General features: G+C 47.0%; 1 protein-coding gene across 2 annotated transcripts in view; it reads right to left on the bottom strand.

Annotated features, from left to right (window-relative positions):
* Positions 1-14372: 14372 nt before the first annotated feature.
* SMOX (spermine oxidase) overlaps positions 14373-15948 on the bottom strand; it is a 32845-nt gene continuing 31269 nt past the window's right edge. The window contains exons 7-8 of one of the 2 annotated variants that reach the window (XM_080930863.1): positions 15121-15210; positions 14373-14724 (exon numbers count right to left, since the gene is read on the bottom strand). In XM_080930863.1, coding sequence (XP_080786989.1) covers positions 14587-14724; positions 15121-15210 — 228 coding nt within the window. In that variant the 3' untranslated portion in view covers positions 14373-14586. The remainder of the gene's footprint in view (positions 14725-15120; positions 15211-15948) is intronic. The other variant, XM_080930862.1, reaches the window with a different exon arrangement.

The following is a 15948-nucleotide window of genomic DNA, read 5'->3' as shown; positions in this document are numbered from 1 at the left end:
AGTAAGTAACATCCCTCCATGGCCTCTGCATCAGCTTCTGCTTCGTGACCTGCTTGAGTTCCAGTCCTGACTTCCTTTGGTGATGAACAGCAATGTGGAAGTATAAACTGAATAAATCCTTCCCTCCCCAACTTGCTTCTTGGTCATGATGTTTTATGCAGGAGTAGAAACCCCGACTAAGACACGTGTTTTTTGGCTTTAGCAACCCAGTCTGCAGCAACATACCTTTTATGCCAAGAAATGCCTTCCCTTGGGTCCGAACCCTGTGGCATGATCCTTCCAGGATCCTTGTTGGGAGGGGAGACACACTTGAACCCTGCATGACTTCCCAGTCTATAACAGTGGCCAGAACTGTCTTCCGGGGCTGTTGACTTCCCCAAAGAAAGGTGTACCTACCAGCTGTTGCCACAGTAGTTCGAAACAACCCACCCGAGACTCTAAGATCACAACCTGAGACATTTCATTATTTTGCCTATGCCCAGCTTCAGGTTTGCCTCAAGATTCTCATGGGTTCGGATCTACTCCCATTCCTTTTCCATATTCTTCTTGAACCATCAGCTAGAGCGTGTACTTCTCACGGCAAGTGGGAAACGGGAAGCTGAAACCAAGTGCACAGATGCCAAGTGCACTCATTAGCTTCTGCTGCCTGCCTCAGGAAAGAGGCCTTAAGTCATATCAAGTATGTGCCCATCCCCTTAGCCAAAGCAAACAATCAGCTGGACAGAAGAGTCCACTCTGATCCAAGGGAAGAGGCCCATGAGTGAAGAGTTGCTGCACAATTCTCCAGTATAGCACAAGGAACCACCTTTCCTGGCAAACATAGCCCTTTACCCTGTGTCCAGGAAGCCTGGGTGCAATGAGTGAGAAGCCTGGAGACGCCCTGTGGATTCTGGACTCCCTTCTGATGATGGCTGTTCTACTTCCAGCAAGCAAAAGTGGGACCAAGGAGGGACAGATAACACAGGCCAGGAAATACTGCATGACCTAGCCACATGTATAACCAGGAGGTGGCAAGACCCTCACAAGGAGTCACAGGGTCACGTTCTCTGATTCTTTAGCATTCTCTTCCATCTATTGACTGTTCTGGGCCAGGTTTCTGGACAGTGACTCTAGGCCTCCTCTTTAGCTAGCCTTTTGGAAATAACCAGACACTCCCACCTCCGCAGCCTCAGCCCCTCCAGACTCCCTCTCCCGAGGTTAGCCAGACATGATCATCACCATGCAACTGCATTCTTTCACTGCAGTGATCCTGTATCACAGCTCAACACTGTTATATATTTGTATATAGTCACTCTGAAATAAGCCTGCTGTAGTCAGCAGATCCCGTTGAGGTGGCTCTTCTGACCTTGGCTAGGTTTATGTGTCTCGGGGCTGGCTGTTCAGGGACCTAGACCAAGCCTGGATAGTCTCCAATACGACTGGAGTGACTTGGCTCCGTTCCACTTGTAGCCTAACCCAAGCATGTTGTCACGGTGACGGAAAAAGTGCAGAAGCTTAAGTAGAGGACGTGCAAGGACTGTTGGAGCTGTTCACAGCCACTTTGTTCTCTTGTGTGAAGTTGAATGGCTAAGCATGATTTATTTCTGAGGGCCTCTGTAAAAAAAGAAAGAGAAAAAAAGAAAGAAAGAAAGAAAGAAAGAAAGAAAGAAAGAAAGAAAGGAGAGAGACAGACAGACAGAAAGAGAGAGAGAGACAGAAAGACAGACACACAGAAAGAAAGAAAAGAAAGAAAGAAAGAAAGAAAGAAAGAAAGAAAGAAAGAAAGAAAGAAAGAAAGTCAATGTAAACAATGGAAATTTATTTCCTTACAATTCACAGGGCAGAAGAAACCCAAGCTTCATAAATCCAAGATGTCGTTGGGTCATTGTCCTCTGAGAACCTCTCTTCTTGGTTTACAAATGGGCATTTTTTCCGTGTCACCAGCCATCTTTTCTGAGTTTGTCTATGTCCTAATGTTTGTGGCTGAATTGGGGTCTATTCTAATGACCTTCTTTTAAATTAATAACCTCTTTAAAGTGCCTGGTTCCAATATCACCTATCTGACCACCCAGAGCTCCCAGAGACTAAACCACCAACCAAAGAGTACACATGGAGGGACCCATGGCTCCTGATACATATATAGCAGAGGATGGCCTTATCTGACATCAATGGGAAGGAAGGCCCTTGGTCCTGTGGAGGCTTGATAGCCCCGTGAAGTGGGAGTGGGTAGAGAAACACCCCTGTAGAGGCAAAGGGGGAGAGGGGATATGGGATGGGGGTTTGTAGAGGGGTAACCGGAAATGTGGATATCATTTGAAATGTAAGTGAATAAAATGATTAATTTAAAAAAGTCTGGTTCCAGGTCAGTCACATTCTAAGGTGTAGGTGTTAGGACTTTAATGCATTGGGGTTAGACCCACGAGTCAGCGTCTAACAACCTGAGGGAGAGAAGATACAAAGTAACTAGAAGAGAGGGCAGAGAATGTTGCTATTGTTGTCCACCTACAATAAGGAACAACACTAACCTGGCCTTTGGCTGAACTACAACCACAGAGATGCAGACTGAGTAACTGCCGTGACTGAGACTCCCCCACAGCAAGCCCAGGTTTGCATTTGTCACTGGAGCCGGGCTTACACCCATTTCCTAAAAACCAAGTGAAAGCCTGCTGTACGTGTGCTTTGAAGCATGCTACAGTTGCACAGAGTGACTTTTTTTTAGGGTGAGGGAGCAGGTGGAGTTTAGACTGGGTTTCTCTGTGTAACAGCCTTGGCTGTCCTTGAACTCTCTTTGTAGATCAGGCTGAAACCCACAAAGACCCACCTGCCTCTGCCTCCCAAGCGCTGGAACTAAAGCCGTGCACCACCATACCTGGCTGAAGCTGATGTTCTTAGCTAAACAGAGATCGTTTGAGAATAAAGGCAAGAGGAGTTTATTCTAAAATATGAATCAAACCCTCTTTAAAGCCTACTCGAGCTTCTTCTTCTTGGGGAAAACACCAAATGGTGGTGAAGCCGGTGCAGTGGGAAGGCCCAGAGGACCCGGGGGCCCAGGCTTAGGAGGCCGCGGCGGCTTAGGAGGATTCGGCAGCAGTCTTAGGGGCCACGGTTATGGTCGAGGCCGAGGCCGTGGTCGAGGCCGCGGGGCTCGTGGAGGTAAAGCTGAAGACAAGGGGATCCCTGTCACCAAGCTGGGCCGCCTGGTTAAGGACATAAAGATCAAGTCTTTGGAGGAGATCTACCTGTTCTCCCTGCCCATTAAGGAATCTGAGATTATCGACTTTTTCCTGGGTGCATCTCTAAAGGATGAGGTTCTGAAAATCATGCCAGTGCAGAAGCAGACCCGGGCTGGCCAGCGGACCAGGTTCAAGGCTTTTGTCGCTATCGGGGACTACAATGGTCACGTTGGTCTTGGTGTTAAGTGCTCCAAGGAGGTTGCCACTGCCATCCGAGGGGCTATCATCCTGGCCAAGCTTTCCATCGTCCCTGTGAGGAGAGGCTACCTGGGGAACAAGATTGGCAAGCCCCACACTGTCCCATGCAAGGTGACAGGCCACTGTGGCTCTGTGCTGGTGCGTCTCATCCCTGCCCCCAGAGGCAATGGCATTGTCTCTGCTTTTGTGCCCATGAAGCTTCTGATGATGGCCGATATAGATGACTGCTACACTTCAGCACTGCCACCCTGGGCTACTTTGCCAAGGCCACCTTCGATGCCATCTCAAAGACGTACAGCTACTTGACCCCTGACCTCTGGAAAGAAACTGTGTTCACCAAGTCTCCTTATCAGGAATTCACTGATCAACCCACATTTCACAAGTGAATTCACTTGTGAAAACCCACACCAGAGTCTCTGTTCAGAGGACCCAAGCTCTAGCTGTGGCTACCACATAAGGATTTTTATAAAAGACAAAATAAATGAACTAAGTCTGTTTTAAAAAAAACAAAAACAAAAACAAAAAATTAAAACAAAAAAAAAAAAAAAAAAAAAAAAACCAACCTACTTTCCTGTAATTCCAGAATTTGGGAGGCAGGGAGATCATGAGGTCCAGGGCAGCCTGAGCCACGTAATGAACCTGTACCTTGAAAAAGTCTGTCTCCCAGCTGAAGGTGAAGTTCAGGAGGCAAGTGCTTGCCTAGCATGTGCCAGGCTCTGGGTTTCGGCCCTGTCACTAGGAGAGTTGTTAAAACTGACCAAGCCCAGTCAATAGGGAGAAAAATGGACAATTCTAAAGCACAGAACAAAACCAAACTCAGGAGAGAATCTACATGAAATACGTACAAAAACCCCACAGAAAAACCTGTTATTCTCTCAGCTAATTTTAAAAACACATTTCAAATATTTTTAAAAGAAAACACCTATTCAGAAAAAAAATATATACCAAAGTCACAAAAAGAGAGACCATCACAAACAACTTTAAATACTAGATACTAACACCAGCATGAGAAGGTTGGGCTGGAGAGATGGCTCGGCACTTAGAAGCACTTGCTTTGTACATCTGACCCCCGCACCCACATCCAGACATTCACAGGTACCTATAACTCCTGCTCCAAAGGACACAGACTTTCTTCGGGATTCTAGAAGCACACACACACACACACACACAGAGAGAGAGAGAGAGAGAGAGAGAGAGAGAGAGAGAGAGAGAGAGAGGCATGAATTTACACACATAAATCATAAAATAAGTCTTGAAAAAGAAAGTTAGGTTTTCAAGGAAATGCCATTTTTAAAATAAAACAAAAATATCCAAAATTTGCTTCTCACCAGAAAAAATACAGATTCTCTTAAATGAAGTTATCCCACTTGGACTGACAATGTCCACTCACCCCACAAGAGCCATATACCATCTACAAAACCCTCAGCACCAAGTCTGAAAAGCCCCCGTGTGAGTCGTTGGCCAGAGAACTGAGAGATTGCCAAAACAACACAGGCTAGCGCTGTTCCCCTCGTTCCTCCCAGAGGCTGAGGGTAAATCCCTACTGATCAAGACTCCACATATCTCAGACACGGAGCTTGGAGGATCAAGCTGGATCTGACCCTCGAGCCTCCTCCCTAGGATTAGCTCACTGGATGGTGCTGTGCAAGATGGAAGCCAAGGGAAAGAAACAACCAACAGTCTTACCTATGGGGTCTATGGACCACAGCAATGACCAGAATGACATCAGAACTGCATTCTAAATATGCATCCTCAAACCCACCAATAAATGTAGCCCTCATCCCTCATCAAATCCTTACAGCAGATAGAGATCATTACAGAGAAATACAACAGGCCATAATGCAAGAGCTCAGTGAATCATGGGAGCTTAGCTCCCTACAGACACATGTGTAACACAATCCCTACACCTAAGATTTTAAGAGCCAGAGGACCAGGAAGCGGCTATGAGAATGTGCCTCTTGCACATTACTGGGAAGCTTCAGCCATGATGCTTCTTAAACAAGACTCGAACAAGCACAATACCAACCGAGGTGCTCATGTGGTAGGGAGAAGTCTCACAGGGCCCCACCTCTAGACAAAGAACTACAGGCAACCAAGAAACGCTGAGAACAATCTTCCTGAGCAATGAGTCCCTGACTGGCTGTCCAAGACATGAAACCATACACACAAGCAGCACTGAACAGACTGAGTGGGTGTGTGTGTACATTTTTACACACACACACACACACACACACACACACACAAAGTCATACACATCATGAGAATGTCTCAATGCATCTCGTGATTTTGTGCAACTAATATAAGCTGATTGTGAGCAAAACTTTCTGAAAAGAAACTCTGTGCACAGAGGTCGGTTGGCTGATTAGAATTTCAGTACTGTGGAGAGATTGGAATATTATAGATCCAAAAGGCCAGTTACCTTATTTTGGGCTAGTTCCAGTCCTCTGGAACAGCCATTCTTTGCCCACTTCTGTGTCTACACTAACATCCTGTGACTAATGTGGGAAGTCCTGCTAATTAAGGTCCAAAGGCTGCCATGACCAGAGAGCTTCTCTGAGCTCCGTGTAATATGGAAAACTCCATTTACCAACAGGGCTTCCCCTTCTCTGTCCTTGTTTGGGGAGCCTGGATCCCTACACCCTTACCTGGGGAAGAAGGAGTAGTCCTTGGCAGGCCTATAAGTTCAACTTTCTCTCCCCCCTCCCCTTCGGATGATAAGGAAGTACCTAGGATTCCCAGAATTCCTTTCTGTGCAAATGAGGCATTCACAGAACTTTAAACTAACCAATGCTTTTCAACTACCCTGAAAACACCTTCCCTTGCTCCAAGGTCCAGATATACTGCACCTGGTTCACCCAGAATAAAAGTATATGCATACAAGCCCACCCAGAATAAAAGTATGCACTGAAGCTAAGATCATCAGAGAGAACTGCTCCACTGAAGATTGCCCCTACACCCTGACACTCACTCCCAGCTGTGCCAGGATCCTACAGAACTCCACCTGTTCCAGACTCTGCTTCATCTTTCTAGCCTGGTGCATAGCAGCCTCTGGACCCTGAGAGGGGGGAAGTGAAGGACGAGGAACCACAGCTGGATCCCAAAATGTATGCCACAAACTAATAGATAAAATCCTTTTAGAAACTATTAATTTAGCCGACCACTAGCTTCCTGCAACCCAAAAGTTAAGAATACCATGAAAGAGCATCCCCGGACTATACAAAAGCTTCCCCTATCTTGCTGCAACTGCCCCTCAGATGTACCTCCCCCCACCCAGTGTATTTTAATCTTGCCTTAATTTATTACTTTCTTTGTTCTGTAAAACTATGAAAACATCATGAAATGGCTTCCACTTTGGAACATGGAATTTGGAATAACCCAGCCATGTCATTCAGAATGGCTCTAGAACAAACTATCTCTTATTCCCTATAAGGTGAAAGCTGTGTCATTTGCATCAGCATGATAGGTAGAAGAATCTTTAAAAGCAATGCTTCTCAAGCCGGGCATGATGACACATGGCTTCAGTCCTAGCACTGAGGAGGCAGGAGCAGGGCTCTGAGTTTGAGACCAGTCTAGTCTACACAGTGAGCTCCAGATTTTGATAAGGGGGCAGGGCTAGAGAGAGGAGGAGAAAAGAAAAGAAGAGAAAAGAAAAGAAAATCAAAGAAAAGAAAATCAAAGAAAAGAAAGGGGGAAAATAGAGTCTAATATTCGGGTTGGAGGAGGAGCCCTAAATTTCACATATCCGGCAAGAGCGAGGAAATGCCAAAGCTGTGCTTCTAAAGACCCAGATGCAGACAGAAATGGAAGAGGAGAATCTGCAAGATGTTATAAGTAACCCTCATAAAAATACAGGCGAGAATCAGAGGAGAGAGAAGGGAGAGCGGGATGGAGAAGAAGGGGAGCTGACAAGATTTTTTCTACAAAAAGGACAAGAGGTCATAAATTCAGAAGCCTGGAGCCTTGACTTTTAAAGCTAAGCCTACTCATGTCATGATGCCCATCAGTTCTTTACCTAGACATTTGACAGAAATATATTCATATGTATATTTATATACTAAAATGTCCACAGCCACTCTAGTCTAACAACCAAACACTTGAAATAAAGCTAATGTCTCATGCATCACCAGAGGGCATACATAAATCATCACAAAATGTGGGACCATGTTCCGGGCTGGGTGCAGAAGGGAGTGGGGAATGGCTTCTGCTACCTCCACTGCTGGAGCTGCCCCATTTCAGCAGGGGACTGGTTATGCAGGAAGGGGCACTGAGGTGGATTTATTTTTTTCCTCGTCTGCTTCTATACCATTTTAATGACATGTGAGTAATAAGGTTAGTTCTAGGTTAAGGGAACAAGCCAGACAATAAACACAAATAGTCAAAGAACGAGCGAGACAATAAACAAAGTCCTGTGATCAGTTTCTAAGAGCTTGTCAGGATGTCCAAGATATCTGAGCCTACTTCCCCATCCCAGCCCAAAATCACATTCTTGCCTGAAGACTACTTCTTTGTTCTAGCCTAAAATCAGATTCCTTCCTGAGCTTACTCCCTTGTCCTATCAAATTCCTGCCAAGCTGCCCCAAAAGCTCTCCACACAACTACATTCCAGTAAATACATCTTTATATATATAAGTTATGTATGAGACCTTATTTTGTCCCCATGGCATAGCCAGATTTGACAGGCTACAGTAAGTAAATGCAATGCCGTTCCTCACACCTGTGTGGCTTCCATCAGTACAGAGCAGCACTGTATTCAGGTCCCTGACACCAGCTTCACTTGAAGAGTAAACAAGTCACACTTCTGATTTACTGATTAAATGCATCTCCTGAAACATGATTAAAGTTTCTCGGCTCAGAGTCTCACATAATAAGTGTTACAGTTATTAAAAAATAAAAATCAGTTTATTTCTTTACCGGCCCTAAGGTCTCACTCCTCAGACCCGATCCTGATACGGAGCCTTGAGTACCTCTGGCGCCCAGTCTGAGCTGCCACCATGGTCCAACTTGTCCACGCAACTCCCTTCCCTTATCAGTTTTCTACCGCCTGTTCTCTACCTCTGTCCCAGGGTGTTTCTCTACCCCAAAATCCCACATAACTACAACTCTACAGCTGATGACTTTTCATACAGGTTTATATATTCAACTCTCAATCCACAAACCCTCTACACAACAAGATTGCATCAAATAGACAAAGATACAAACTGCCCTTCTATATGAGATATTAGACCTGTAAAATCCTAATGTTTACAGCTTTCTAATACCAATCAGTATCACCTGGGTCTAGCTGGTCCATGTTCCCACAACCTCCATCCTCCATCCTCTGACCTCCTCAGACCTCCCAGCCCTCTCTACCTCCCTCGCCCAGCCCAGTCACTGGCTTTCCTTTATTTTACCAATTAAAATGGGAAGGTTCAGTTGGAGTCACATGACTAGGCAGCCCTTCTTGTGGAAATGGAATTAACATTAAAATACAAACAGCTTCAAGACAATTTACAGATAAGGGAAATATCTAAACATCTGCTAGATGAACAATAACCAAAAAAAAAAGAATGATTCAATAAGTGAACAATAAAAATTAGAAAACCCTCATGCTAGGGACCAACAGTGCTTTTACTGTTAAGGAAAAGTCAAAGGTGATGTAAGAAGAGATACAATGTTATTATTCATCCTTCAGTGTTTATTAAACAGGGTCCTCTGACGGCTTGCTTGGTTCACTCTTTGGAACTCAGAAAAGCTCAGAGAATACAAATTCTCTCAATGCAGCAAGTGTTGTGTTCCCATGTGGCCAGAAGGTGGTGCTAGAGCATGGTTTGGTCCTTGGCTTGTCCTTTTATCAGAGAACTGGCCTGTTAACTTCTGCCTCTCTTGCCTTGTGAGAAGGGGAGCCCATTTAGCCCTTGTGTATCTTTGCCATTGGAAAATTCCCCCCAACTGCTTGTGTGAGCACAGTGGGGTTGAGAAAGTACCCGTGCAGATAACTGCATGTGACGCTTCCCTGGGGAGAAGAGGACAGGACAAGGAAAGAAACGGACAGGCATCTGGAAAGTCAGGATAAAGGTCCCTGCCTTAGAGGGTGGGGTACACAGGTAACCAAAACAAAGTAGGGGGTCAACCACCCCTCTCATTGTGTCCCAAGGGAATTCTCACGGGTGGCTGGAGAGCTTTCTGTGTGAGTGAGGAAGTGACCTAGTCAGCTTTTATTTGTCTATGAGGCAGAAGGGTCTAGAGAATCAGAGTTGAGGGAAGGACTGGAGTCTGGGGAACCTAAGGGAAGACCCAAGAGGGCTAGCACCAGTACTAAGGGTGTGTGTCCAGGTTCACATCAGTCTTGCAGGGTCTCTTCCTTTCCTTAGCACCCTGCAAACCTTTAGTGTTAACCTGGGCACTATGCTGGAGGCACCAGGTCCGCAGCAGCGAGATGGACAGGCAAGCAACATAAACACCAAATAGCAACAGGGAGAAAAGAAAGGCTGTGAAGAAAGGGGGCACAGAGTGGGGTAAAGGGGGTAACTGTGGAAAAGGACAGTAAGCCCAGAAAAGTGTCTGAATAGAACAGCAACGTGGGGGTGGGGGTTCCTGACAAAAAAGAGAAGCCAGGTCTGAGGGAAGGAGAGGGAGGACGCAGGTGGATCTTAGAACTTCTCACAGGGTGACTGAGAGCAATGTCTTGGTTCTCCAGGATGAGGGCTGCCACTGGAAACCAGGGGAGGCTGGATTGGCCCTGTGGCAGAAAGGCTAAACGGGGAGGTTGTACAGGAACACCACTGAGGAGGCCGCCTCAGCCACTCAAGGCCGAGATGGCGGTACGGTGGATTAGATTCAGAATGTGTGAGAGGAGTTAATACTACGGCAACTCGGATAAGGAGTGGACAGTGACGTGGGTATGCAGCCAAAGAATGGTGGTGCTACATGTTCAGAGGAGGAAGACCACAGCTGGACTGGACTGTGGAGGGTGGAAGGCGAGGTTCTGCTTCATCTGTGGGAAATGGCAGCACTGAATGCTCTGTGTAGTTTGTTTCCTCTGCTTTATTCCGGCCAGGGCGCAGCCCTTCTCCTCCAGAAGAGCCTGCTGGTATGGCTTGGCTCATGGCAGAATTACGCTGACTGGTTTTTAGGAGAACAAGGGACGGTTGAGAGAGCAAGTGAAATGACACACAAAGACAAGACCCAAACCCAGAGCGATATATTTACAGGCGTCAGGACACCCTCAAGAGGAACCCAAACTTGTAAGAAAGGACAGCAGCCTGCCCCAGTCAGCTAGACAAGACGGTGAAGTCACCCACAAAGACAACAACATGGTGGGTGGCACAGCCGTGGGCTGGCGTGTTCAGATGGCTGCGTGATCCCACGTGGCCCCACATGTTGGGGTAGGGGTAATGGTAGACACAAGAAAAAAGAAGTAGAGGGTGAGGTGGAGTGAACCCCAAATCCTACAGGCCCAAATCACGTGGGCACTGTATCTGCAAAATAAAATGCCTAATGATTAATTCACATTCCTTAAGAGATTTTGGGGTGTTCTTTATTATCAGCCAACACTAGAATAAGGGGGCGTGATAATGTCCCTTTATCCACCACCTCTGTTGTAGGGGAATGAAAAAGGACAGTGGCCAACCCTTCTGCCTAGTATTAAATATACAGCAATGAGGTTGCCATGGTTACCCTTAGCAGGACACTTCCTGCCCGTTGCCCTATACAAAGGAGAGGTGGGCTCAAATAGACAGACTGACCCAGCCTCCTGCTGCTTTGGCATTAGGCAGGTAGTAGTTTAAAAACTAGCCAGCAGTTTGCTTATGCTACACCTAGGAGTTCCCCTTTCTTCCATCCCAACAAGCCCAAGCAAACTGCACAGTAACTGCTATGATTTAGATCTAGACTGTCCTCCAAGGCCAACCCGTAAAGACCTGGTCTGTGACGGAGACATGATGGAGTCCTTAAGATCATTGCAGGCTTCCACTGAGCAAAGGCTGAAAACCTTAGCCCCAGTGCCTATGACACAAGACACCATGTGACTACATCCAGGATGAAACAGGAAATAGCTTTTCTCGGCAAGTGAACTTCTATGCAATGGAAATGACACGGCAGCATTGGCAGGGTGAGGGTGGGGTGGACAGAAGTGTCGCACGCACACAGGGCCCTGGATACCACATCTGCTTTCAGGAACTCGGTCAGCATGTGGGAAGCATCTCACATTCCTGTTAGAGGTAGTAGTGTCTGCTTCTGAAAGGCTTTTCTCTTCCTTGTCCACCCGCCTCCGATCTGTTTTGGGGACTGTGAGCCACCCACACAGGACACAGTGCTTTGATGGAAGGCAACATCCTGGAGGGCTGGCCATTTCGGCACTCTGTGCAGAGCCACAGCCCCCTCCCATCTGTCTTCATCCTCATCTCCCAGTGGACCCTTGACTTCTTCAGCTGTTCTTCCCCCTCGTGAGACAGCAGTTCCCCTAAGCTGTGTGGCCCAGGGCAGCCCCACCTAAGCTCTTTTAAGACTTCAGTTTCCTCTGCTCAAACCCTGACTGTTCTCACATAGCTACAGACACAAAGACCAAAAGCAATAACCACCTATTACCTGAGCTCAAAGTCAGTCCCCATCCCCAAGCCACCAGTGGGTCATGTGACAGGTCACCAAGCCACCAGTGGGCCATGTGACAGGTCACCAAGCCACCAGTGGGCCATGTGACAGTTCAAATGAGAAATGTCATCTACAGTCTCAAGCATTGAGTCCCCAGTTGGTGAGCTATTTGTGGAGGCTTTGGCGGTGTGGCCTTACTGAGGGAAGTTTGTCACTGGGGTCAAACTTTGTGGTATATTTCAAGTGTACGGGTGTTTTATATACCCTGTGCATGCAGTGCCTGCAGAAGCCAGAGGTGGGTGTTGTATCCCCAAGAACTGGAGTTGTCACAGATGGTCATGAGCCACCATATAGGTGCTGAAAATGGAACTGGGGGTCCTCTGGAAGAAGGACCACTGGACCATCTCTCTAGCCACCCCAACCCGGGCTTAATGTTCCAAAGTTATACACTGTTCCCAGTCCTCTCTGCTTCCAGCTTGCAGCTTAAGATGTGAGCCTTCAGCTTCTGCTCCAGCTGCCGCGCCTGCTGCCCACTGCTTCCCACCACCACCAACCACACGTATCCCTCTGTGAGTGTGAGCCCATTAAACAGTTCCCTCTACAAGTTGCTCTGACCGTGGTGTTTTCAGCGCAGTGATGGAAACGTGACTGATACAGAATGTAATGTAAGCCCTTCCTCCCTTCATCTGCTCTCAAGATGTCGGTTCTCTCTGAGCTGGGCAACATGACCATATTTGGGTTTGGGAGGGCCAAGAAAGAAACCTTCAAATACAGCTTGTCTAAACGGAGGCACACATGAAGTACAGAAATTCAGTGCACACAACCCAATGCATTCTTACCCACATATAAACATAACCTCGCCCAGGAACTATCTCCCCTCTCCCTGCTGAGACTGTAGCTTTATGGGTTCTTGAACTTTCAATGAAAACAAAGCATCCAGTCCAGAGCCTGTGCCTTTATTCTTTGATTCTGTACTGCTGAGACTAGTCTGTGTTCATTCCGTACTGCTGAGACTAGTCTGTGTTCATTCTGTACTGCTGAGACTAGTCCTCATTGTCAACAGCCTTTTGTCTTATTTTACTACTGTGAAGTACTCTATATATTCACACACATGCATTAGTTTATCCTTCTGTCTGGGGTACACCTAGGCATTTTCCAGTTTCTAGCAATTAGGAATTCATGGTTTCAGTGGACATCTGTGCTTTTCTTTCTCTTGGGTAGGAACCAGGAGTTAAATGCTGGCAGGCGCGCAGGATCTGCCATACAGACTTCAGGTACAGGATGTGCCTATGCCCTCTATCTAAAACAACGGCTTCAGATTATTTTGGTATACCAGCCTCATCTTCTCAAGCACAGCACAACAGAAGGCCTGGACTGTGGCACAGGGCAGACTGCACTGCCTACCTGTGAAACAAGCACACTAACAGTAAAGCTTTACTTACCCGGAGAGAGACGAATCATCCTTTCTGACCAGGGCTGGCATCCAGCCATGCCTAGACTGTTAAAAGCACTGGCTGTTCTTCCAAAGGACTCAGGTTCTATTCCCAGCACCCACATGGTAGCTCACAAACATCTTCCAGTTCCAGGGATCCCTCACCCTCTTCCGGTCTGTGGGTACCAGGTGCAAACATGGTCCACATATATACATACATACATACATACCCACATATATAAATGTTTAATTAACAAAAGGAAACAATGTAGCCATCATTTATGATTGATACCCTGCTAGCATATGACTGGTGTTGGTGCAGAATGTTCTTCCTCTGCCCCCCCACACACTCGATTGTTCCCACCCCCAATATGCAGTCACCAAAAAAGACATTTTGAGGCTCCTTATCTTCATGGGATTCTTTACAACTCTGACACCTGGTAATTACTTCCCTCCTACTTTATAGCTTGTGGCTGCTTTTCTCTGTCCTACTACGAGAAAGCAGGAACAGTGAAAGTGAGTCAGAACCTCCTAACAAAGTCACAGAAAGTATAAGGCTAAAGGCAGCTTCCCACAAAGTAGCCTGGGCTAGGCTGGCATGACCAAAGAACCCACAGTATATTGTTTAAGTTCTGTTATAGAAGACATTCGACACATACTGTTAGTTTAAAAAGACTCACTGCCCTGTATCCAGCAATAAACTCATTACACCCTGGTATAGTCACAATTGGGGTATCCTTCTACAGAATTCACCTTCATTCCACAAGGCCTGCATGCCATCCAACCAAGCTCCAAAAAATGCAACTCCTTGCACCAACCCCTAGTCAGAGATGTGAATGAACAAACATACACAGAGGCTTTGAACTGAGGAGAGAAGCAAAGGCTCATGGGAAGGGTCACTTCATTTATTATCCCAAAATGCAAAGTATTGAAGGCACTTGCAATAACATGGAGAGGGGAGGAAAGCAGGAAGCAGAATCCCACCTGGTCATTCCCCAGCCTGGAGAAAAAGAAAAGCTATAGAGCCAGGTCTGGTGTCAGCCCGGTGGCCACTACAGAAGGTAAATCCCATTCTACAGACAATGAGGAAATGTAGAGCACGGGGACAAGGGACGAGGACCAGCAGTCACGAGTTAGTGGTTCTTTAAGGAACACATTTGGCAGTGAGGACACCTTTCAGGGCCCCTGCTGGAAGAGGTCTCGGTACATCTCGATGAGACGAGCAGCCTCACGCTGGCCAGAGAGCAGAGCACCGTGGGTGGTGGAGTAGTACTTGCGGTGTGTGGCCTCACCGGAGAACAGCACCTGCATGGGCTGAGTGGAAAGAAGGGGGCGTGAGGGCGGGAAACAGCAGAGGCAGTGGCTCCCTGTCAGCCCCGGAACCCCTAACTCCTACAAGGCAGACATGAGTGAACAGGTATTGCTGTTTCCATGGGGTGAAGGGTTACCCACCCACCTGGCCACCTTCCCTTCCCCATACACCCATGCCTCCATTCCTTCTGTCCCAAGGCTGTTAGAAGTCCTGGCTCTAGAGTCCCAAAGGATCCATTCACCTCTTAATAACAGTCTACCCTCCTCAGCCTTTTATTTTCTTATCAGAGAAAGAGATTTATACCACCTGCTTCTAAGGCCAGCTGCAGAGATTAAATGAAACTATGCATGTAAGCACTTAGAAGAATGTAAACAAAGTTGGGTGGTAATTTAACAAACCTTTATGGAGCCCCTACTAGGGTCCAGGGATTGTTCTGGGCACTTGGATGATAAAAGGTGACCAGGCTGCTGCTTTGTGGAGCTTCCATGCTGGTGGGGAAGCCAGACACGAAACCCAGTTACTAAACAGTGTCGTATGTGATGATGGGTGTTTGGGTGAAGAGAGGTTCAATGGCTGGGAAATCCCACAAAGCTTCCCAGAGGACAGAAACTTCTCAAAGGATGCCGGTTGAGTCAACAGGCAAAAGGAATTTAGCCAGAGGGGAAGGTCACCACCTCTGCAGACAGGGAAACTGGTCTAGCCAGCGCTCAATCTCAAGAAAGCAGGTGTCCTAGTGAATCCAAGGTTGGTTCAGTTTTCTTGCCTATCCAACTTGAGTGTGGACTTTCTCCAAAAACGCAGTGTTGGATCCACCAACTCCAGACTGAAGACATGTATCCCTTACCAGCTTCCAGGGAAGCTGCACCTACCAGTACAGGCACTAGGAAGGAGGGATGGGCTGTGACCCAGCACAGGCTGCCCACTCCCACACTCATCCCTGCTCTCCTCCCCTCTTAATCAGGCCCTAGTTCTTTCTGTCTGGTTGTTTGTTTTCAGTCAGGGTCTCAATATATATATATATCTCCTGCCTGGCCTGGAACTTGCGGAGATCCACCTGCCTCTGCCTCTCGAGGGCTGGAATTAAAACTGAACCACCACTCCAAAGTTATTGAGATAAAAATGACAACGGCTCAGCCTGTTAGCCATGTGTCATCGTGTGACTAAATTCTAGCCAATACGCTTTAAGGTGTACTGCTGTCCCAGCTCCAAGGAATCTCCTCTCTGGT

The sequence above is a fragment of the Micromys minutus genome (genome assembly GCF_963924665.1).
Source record: "Micromys minutus genome assembly, chromosome: 17".
NCBI classification, from domain to species: domain Eukaryota; kingdom Metazoa; phylum Chordata; class Mammalia; order Rodentia; family Muridae; genus Micromys; species Micromys minutus.
Note: the sequence above shows the minus strand (reverse complement) of the source record. Positions and strands in the feature narration are given on the sequence as shown.